Below are 8,200 nucleotides of genomic sequence, written 5' to 3' on the forward strand. Positions count from 1 at the left end.
GCTACTAATCCACGAGGATCCCATGACACCTGGAACCCAGGGTTGTTTTTTGGGGGGAGGGACTGGGGGGTGGGGACATGGCAAATGGCCACACCTTCTGCTAGAGGTGGTCAGGATCCAGCCCGAGGGCCGTGGGGCAGTCCTGCCGCTTTCACCCAAGTGAGATTTCCAGCGAGGGAAGAGCACCCCATGGCCAGGTGAGTCACAAACTGATCCACACCACCTTCGCCTTTCCCCTCTTTCTTCCCTCCGCTCAGACGCCTTGCCCTTTTTGGTCCTAAGCCTCCTTATTCACATCAGCCACCTTCTGGGGGAAGCGAGATACGCATTTAACCAACAGACGCATTTAATCCATGGGGTGTCAGCCTCGCTCAGAGCGTCTTCATACCTGGTGCCGTAGGTACGAGGACAGGTGAGTCTCCGTGCAGCCGCCTCCCAATAAGACCCAGGGATCCTTGACTGTTAGTTGCAAAACACGCTCTGCTGTTTGACAGGCAAGCTAAAAGAGAGACAACTTGCCCAAGGTCATCCAGCAGCTGCAAGTGGAGGAGAAGGAAGCAAACCCGGTTCTCCCAGATTAGAGTCTGCTCACTTAACCACCACACCAAACTTTCCCTGCCCCACTGCAACTCCTGAACTGTGTGGCTACTAATCCACGAGGATCCCATGACACCTGGAACCCAGGGTTGTTTTTTGGGGGGAGGGACTGGGGGGTGGGGACATGGCAAATGGCCACACCTTCTGCTAGAGGTGGTCAGGATCCAGCCCGAGGGCCGTGGGGCAGTCCTGCCGCTTTCACCCAAGTGAGATTTCCAGCGAGGGAAGAGCACCCCATGGCCAGGTGAGTCACAAACTGATCCACACCACCTTCGCCTTTCCCCTCTTTCTTCCCTCCGCTCAGACGCCTTGCCCTTTTTGGTCCTAAGCCTCCTTATTCACATCAGCCACCTTCTGGGGGAAGCGAGATACGCATTTAACCAACAGACGCATTTAACCAACAGACGCATTTAATCCATGGGGTGTCGGCCTCGCTCAGAGCGTCTTCATACCTGGTGCCGTAGGTACGAGGACAGGTGAGTCTCCGTGCAGCCGCCTCCCAATAAGACCCAGGGATCCTTGACTGTTAGTTGCAAAACACGCTCTGCTGTTTGACAGGCAAGCTAAAAGAGAGACAAAAGTGTTTTTTCTTAAGTATAAAGCAAGGAAAGGAAAGCCCGTTTTTAAATTCCAGAAAAAAGGAACTCAAAACAGAAAGAACGAGCAAAGAAACAGCGCCATCCGTTTGTTGGTTTTAATTGGCTTTAACGATGTACTACGCAATCATTCTCTGATGAAGAGGCTGGCCTGGTTGTCCAGTGTAGAGGGTGGAAGGGCACTGCAGGCACGTGATTAGAGGCTGAGCAGGAATATGAGCCTGAGATGGTCTGGCTGGTGCTGCTGGGTCCACTGACGGTGCTGCTAGGATCTATAGGAGAGCCAAGTTGGCCTCTTGGTTTCTTGCAGGCCTTGGGGCCAGAGTCCGTGTCACTGTCCAGTAGTTTGTCATTGCGGGTGAGAAGCTGTTTCCGGTGAGCAGGCTGTCTGTCAGCCAGAAAAGGTCGGCTCCCCAGAACCATGGTCCATTCGTGTGAGGGAAGGTGTCACTATTCAGCAGGGCTTATAGTCATTAATAATGCGCTGAATTGGCTTGAGTTTCTGAGGTAACTCGTGGGCCACAACGCTTTCTCTTGGCCCAAATATCCCACAGAATTACTGTTGGCTGAAAGCACCATACGTGATCTCTTTAGATTGACATTCTTGAGTGCCCACGAGTTCTTATATTGTGAGGAAGGGAGAAAAGTACTTCTTTTTCTGCCTCCGCTATCCCATGAATAATTCGGTCGATTTAAATGCCATGTGTATAGAAATATTGATTTCTAAATGTCTCCTGCATTCTCCTGTTCTGTCTTTTGGTAACAGGCTGTGCCTTATTTCCTCTTACAAGCCAAATGGTAGGCCCCATGGCCTCAATTGCATGCCATAAACCCACATTCTTCACACTTCCATGCTGGAAGCTAGGCCAGCATGCCAGAAGCTCACGTAGCAGATGGAGAAGCTGGGGTTGGGGGCCATGTGACTGCAGGCGTGGTTTCCAAACTTCCAGCCTATCGCCAGTTGTACCCATGACAACTAACAAATTGGACACACCTATGTCCACTCCAATTGGCTGGTGGCCACAGCTGACTGAGACTGAAATTGGGCTATATCTGTTCAGACCCAATGGGAGAGACTCTCTCTGTCTCTGTCCCTTGCTCTTGTTCTGCTCTTGCTTCTGGGTCTCCTGTTGTTGCCTGTTTATTGCACCTGGACATGTGCTCTCTGGAAGAGACAAAGGACTGCTTTGTGCCTTAGAGCACATGGAGGACAAGGATGGGATTGTTCCTAAAAATCCCTTGGCACCTAACTGGACTGTATCCTGGACACTTTTGGAACATGGACACTGTACTGGTAATTATGCATATCTCTAATGTGTAGTTAAGGCAAACTGCCTTAGGTTTCTTATTTTGTAATCTCTTAGTCTGTGCTAAGATCTGAACTGAATAAAATAGTATTCTTGTTCTAAGTTGTCTTTGATGTTGTAACTGGGATTCCAAGTCTATTTCCTGTGCCTACCTGGCCACACACTACCATTGAGTGTTAAGTGTACATCTCTGGGAATGAGGTGCTAATGTGTTAAGCCCTAGATGCCAGCTGAGAGATCTGAATCTCTGCTCTGAGCTGGAGGGGATTATAGAATACTGAGAGATTCTGGTGGCTTATTGTTCTGAAATCCAGATAGGGTAGCCTACCTCTCTGGGTTGTTGTTAATGTATTGTAAAAGTATAGGATTCCCTCCCATTCCTGGACAGGCTTGGGGGGCAGAATCCTATACACCATGCATTTTATTTATTTATTTATTTATTCATTTTTCGCATTTATACCCCGCCCTCCCCCATGGGCTCAGGGCAGCTTACAGAGGCAAGGCAGAACCTTGCCATAATAAAAACATAATATACTTAATAATTTAAAACATATAATACTTCTTAAAATCCTAAATTGAAACCAAAGTGCCCAGTGACTTCCATAATCCAGAGATGGCGGATCATATGTCCAAAGTTCCAAGTAGACGGATTAAGGCTTCTTCCATATTCAGATGTTTGTCTCAGGGCGTCATCCAACCTATAGTGGTGGAAGTATAGCAGGGGTGGCGGCTCCTACTCAAAAGCCTGGCAGAAGAGCTCCGTCTTGCAGGCCCTGCGGAACTGCACAAGATCCCGCAGGGCCCGGATCTCCCCTGGGAGCTCATTCCACCAGGTAGGAGCCGCCACCGAAAAAAGCCCTGGTCCTAGTAGCGGATAGTTTAGGATCCTTGGGGCCCGGGATGACTAATAAGTTTTGCAATAGACTTGCATTGGCTTTGCAAGACTCTGGGATGCATCCTCCTCCTGTCTCAAGACTCCACTGAGCAGACTTTGAAGCCTTCCACCAACCTTAAGGAGTTTCCCTCCAGCTTCTGTGGCTCTGTCTTTGAAGGAAGAGCCACTTAAACTGGAGGAAGGGCCCCTGGGGAGTGGTCGTATCCCCCCCCCATCTGTTCTGCCGCTTTTGTGGCTCCCGACACTTTGACTTCACGTCACAGACCTCTGCTGCCCCTTTTCTGCTGGCCTCAAAGAACATCAGAACATAAGAGAAGCCCATGTTGGATCAGGCCAAAGGCCCATCCAGTTTAACACTCTGTATCACACAGTGGCCAGAAATACCAGGGGCCATCAGTGGGGCCAGGACATTAGAAGCCCTCCCACTGTTGACCCTCCCCCAAGCACCAAGAAGACAGAGCATCACTTGCCCCAGAGCCCCTATCTATACCTTGTGGCTCATAGCCACGGATGGACCTCTGCTCCATATGCTTATCTAATTCCCTTTTGAAGCTGTCCATGCTTGTAGCCGCCACCACTTCCCGTGGCAGTGAATTCCATGTGCGAATCACTCTGCTCTCGTGCTTACATCCCCACAAAGTGCACGTTCCAGTGAGTGCACAGCGGTTCTTCTTACCTTTAGTTCCTCCCACGCAGTCTCATTCCTGTTACAAAGCACCAGACTGCAGATGGCCGAGTCTTCGGGAATCAGATGCAAGAACCACTTGGGAGCGAAATGCTGAGTCCGCAAGTCCTTCAGGCTGCCGTAGGGAGCAGGGGAGAGGAGCTGTAGAGACGCAATTGCCTGGGATCCTGTTCGGAAAAGGGAAGACCGATTGGGTGCATTCTTCTCTCAGCGGAAAAAGGCCTTCCTGTGCACTGAAACTATTTGGTTTCCTTCAAAATGGACATGCATCAGGGGCCTGAAATATGCTAATTTTAAATTTATTTTATTTACATGACTTATAGTCCGCCTTTCTCACAGGTACGCGGGGCAGATTACACAATTTTAATAAGTTCTAGCAGCTAACACTACAAAGGCAAATCCATCAAGGCCAGCCGTGTGGGGATAATCCACTGGGGCAACAATTCCATGGAAGAAAATATTTCCTCTTCAGGGCTATTTTTGGGCAGGAACGCACAGGAACAGAGTTGGCCTGATCCGACATGGCTTCTCTTGCATTCTTACCTCTAGAGCAAGTGATGCTTTGTATTCTTGGTGCTTGGGAGGGCAAGAGTGGGAGGGCTTCTGGAGTTATGGCTCCACTGGTGGACCTCCTGATGGCACCTGGGTTTTGGCCACCGTGTGACACAGAAGAGTGTTGGACTGGATGGGCCTTTGGCCTGATCCAACATGGCTTCTCTTATGTTCTGATGTCTGGGGCAGTGATGCTCTGTACTCTTGGTATTTGGGGGGGCACAGTGGGAGTGCTTCTGGAGTCCTGGCCCTGCTGCTGGACCTCCTGAGGGGGCACCTGGTATCTTTGGCCACTGTGTGACACAGAGTGTTGGACTGGATGGGCCAGTGGCCTGATCCAACATGGCTTCTCTTATGTTCTGATGTCTGGGGCAGTGATGCTCTGTACTCTTGGTATTTGGGGGGGCACAGTGGGAGTGCTTCTGGAGTCCTGGCCCCGCTGCTGGACCTCCTGAGGGGGCACCTGGTATCTTTGGCCACTGTGTGACACAGAGTGCTGGACTAGATGGGCCATTGGGCTGATCCAACATCGGCTTCTCTTGTGTTCTTAAGATGCCGAGAAACCACCCAAGTCTGATCCAGCAGGCCTCTTCGTATGTCCTTATTCTATTTTAAGCCAGCGATACTTGCACAGGGGCTGGCGAAACCACACATGGCTATTCAGAGGTAGGGAGAGACAGACCTATGGGCACAGAATGGGAGGGGCCGTAGCTTAGTGGCAGAGCATCTACTTGGTATGCAGAAGGTTGCAGGTTCAATCCCCAGCATCCCCAGTATCCCCAGTTAAAAGAACCAGGCAGGAGGTGACGCTGAAAGACCTCCGCCTGAAACCCTAGAGAGCTACTGCCAGTCGGAGTAGACAATACTGACCTTAAGGACACAAGAGAAGCCAATGTTGGATCAGTTCAATGGCCCACCCAGTCCAACACTCTTGTGTCACACAGTGGCCAAAAATACCAGGTGCCCCCTCAGGAGGTCCAGCAGCGGGGCCAGGACTCCAGAAGCACTCCCACTGTGCCCTCCCAAATACCAAGAGTACAGAGCATCACTGCCCCAGACATCAGAACATAAGAGAAGCCATGTTGGATCAGGCCAAAGGCCCATCCAGTCCAACACTCTGTGTCACACAGTGGCCAAAAACACCAGGTGCCATCAGGAGGTCCAGCAGTGGGGCCAGAACTCCAGCAGCCCTCCCACTGTGACCCCCCCCCAAGCACCAAGAAGACAGAGCATCACTTGTCCCAAACATGGTCTGATTCAGTATAAGGCAGAGCCATGTGTGTTCATGTGAAGTACTCTAGTAATTTTAAAAGGTTATAGTATTATATTTGACACAGTTATAGATATATTATTGTGTGTGGATGTAGGAAGGCGCACAGGGCACACGATAGCCGCGTGGCTCTTTTGGTTGACGATAATTGTGAATTTGGCTTTCCGTGACTCGCGGAGCCGATACTGCTGCTCCGAACTACTCAGACCGGAGGTCTTGGTTCCAAGCAAGGCTCCCTCTGAAGCTGTGGAGTCTAGTGAGAAAAAATTCTACTTTTTGAGCTACTGACATTAAAGCTGTGAGTGAGCAATTTGGCTACTGCATAAATCAGTTTGCTATGGAGCGGTCCTTCCGGAGCGGAGACAAAAATCTGTGAGCTGGAGGCTAAAAAACTGTGAGCTGGCTCACACTCACTCAGCTTAGAGGGAACACTGGTTCCAAGTGATCCGTCTTCAGTGATGCAGCGTTAACAGCAGGCAGGTCAGGTAGCGTTCGATAAATTCCCCCAAATTAAACAGGCAACCAAGGGGCCAATGTCACCCTCGCGTTTTTGGTCTCTGTGCCAAACCATGAACCGTCCCTGACTGGTGGCAGCCAAGGCAGAAAACATGGACACCCTCTCCTCCTCCGGAATGATGAATCTTGTTGTGTGGGTTTTTCAAACGTTTCTGTGCCGCAGCAGAAAGTGTTCTGGAATACCTCCCATCTGAGCAATCTTCCTACGTCCGTGTTTGTCTCAGTAAAGAATTGCTACTCTAAGATCTTTCCTCAGGGCTATAAATATGTCTGCCAGCTGTCGACCTCGGAGGAGAGAAACGATCCAGGGCTGCAGCGCCACAATTCATCCTGCGCGGCAGACGCAATCCCAGCCTCCACATGTCCGCTTGCCTGCCTGGCGTTCTTCAGCAAACCTGGCTGAAACCAGCGGCAGTAAAGAGGGAGACTCATACTTCTGAAAACTCTTTTCAGACGGAGACACAGACGGTTCGGGGGCAGAATGGCCCGTCCCACTTCCCACTATAGGGGGCTGTGGTAGGGTTGCCAAGTCTATTTATCTTGGCGGTGGGGGAGCCTCGCTGGGCTCGGGGAGCCGAAGGTGGATGTGCGTGCGCGCCGCCAGCACATCACCGGAAGTGACGCGCGACGTCAATCACGTTGAGGGCGTGGCCCCAATCGTCGGAGGGAAAACCATAGAGTTTTCCCTCCGACGATCGGGGCCACGCCCCCAACATGATTGACGTGGCTGCATCACTGCGCTTCGGGGGGCGGAGCTCCCCTCGGGGCCCGATTCTCCGGCAGTGGAAATCGGGCCTTCAAATCGTGGGTTTACCCAGCCCCTTGTCCCCACTTGGCAGCCCTAGGCTGTGGGGGGAGCTGAGGGGGCGGGGAATATCACATCTTCAATATTTCCTGTTTAAAAACTCCCCATGAATAGGACTTCAGCACCGAGAAGAGAATCTAGTTAAGCCGTTTGCATTCTCAATAGTTTCCCAAAATATATCTTTATTTAGGCACGTGTATTATGGCTTTTCTCCCCACAGGAACCTCCAAATGGCTTACAATGTTGCTCTCCCCTCTTCCATTTCATCCTGACAACAGCCCTGTGAGGTAGGTTGGGCAGAGAGCGTGTGGCTTGCCTGAGGTCACCGAGCACGCTTCCATGGCAGAGCGAGGATCTGAACTCAGGTCTCTGAGTCCAGCTGGGGACCGCCTAGAACAGTGGTGGCGAACCTATGGCACGAGTGCCAGAGGTGGCACTCAGAGCCCTCTCTGTGGGCACGTGTGCCATCGCCCCAGCCAGGCCCAGACCATCATTAAAGTGTCGAATTCTCTGCCAAATAATTTTAAGTAAATGAAAGCATTTGGGATTGCTTCCCTTACTTTGTTTGGATCATCTTAAGTTAATGTATGAGTTGTTTTTTCTAAAGTAAAACCTCCGTATTCAGGTTAAATTGCCGTGTTGGCACTTTGCGATAAATAAATGGGTTTTGGGTCGCAGTTTGGGAACGCGGTCTCTAAAAGGTTCGCCATCACTGGCCTAGAATAACGTCATGAGCTGCAGCATGCGGCGGGGGCGTTAGCGGAGACTGACAGCCTCCCCCCTCACGAGCCAACCGTGCTTCAGATCCAATCCAGGAGCCTCGTACAGCGCCACAAATCCTCCCTTCTACTGACGCACCACAAAGATTAAGCTCACCTGCCTCAGGTCCTGAGATGCTGAGGAGACAGGAGGGCCTATAAATATTTTATATAAATATTCTCTTTTCAGGTAGGTGACTAACAACCCCAGAAACAGTT

General features: G+C 50.9%; 1 protein-coding gene across 1 annotated transcript in view; it reads right to left on the minus strand.

Moving 5' to 3' along the window:
* Positions 1-1,049: 1,049 nt before the first annotated feature.
* The window catches only part of MKKS (McKusick-Kaufman syndrome), a gene marked incomplete at its 3' end in the record, with an annotated part of 11,209 nt that continues 4,058 nt past the window's right edge, over positions 1,050-8,200 (minus strand). Inside the window, exons 2-3 of the mRNA XM_015406996.1 lie at positions 4,072-4,247; positions 1,050-1,160 (exon numbers count right to left, since the gene is read on the minus strand). Of these exons, the coding sequence (XP_015262482.1) occupies positions 1,050-1,160; positions 4,072-4,247 (287 nt within the window). The remainder of the gene's footprint in view (positions 1,161-4,071; positions 4,248-8,200) is intronic.

This window comes from Gekko japonicus, unplaced genomic scaffold (assembly GCF_001447785.1).
Source record: "Gekko japonicus isolate JY-2015 unplaced genomic scaffold, Gekko_japonicus_V1.1 scaffold1854, whole genome shotgun sequence".
NCBI lineage: Eukaryota > Metazoa > Chordata > Lepidosauria > Squamata > Gekkonidae > Gekko > Gekko japonicus.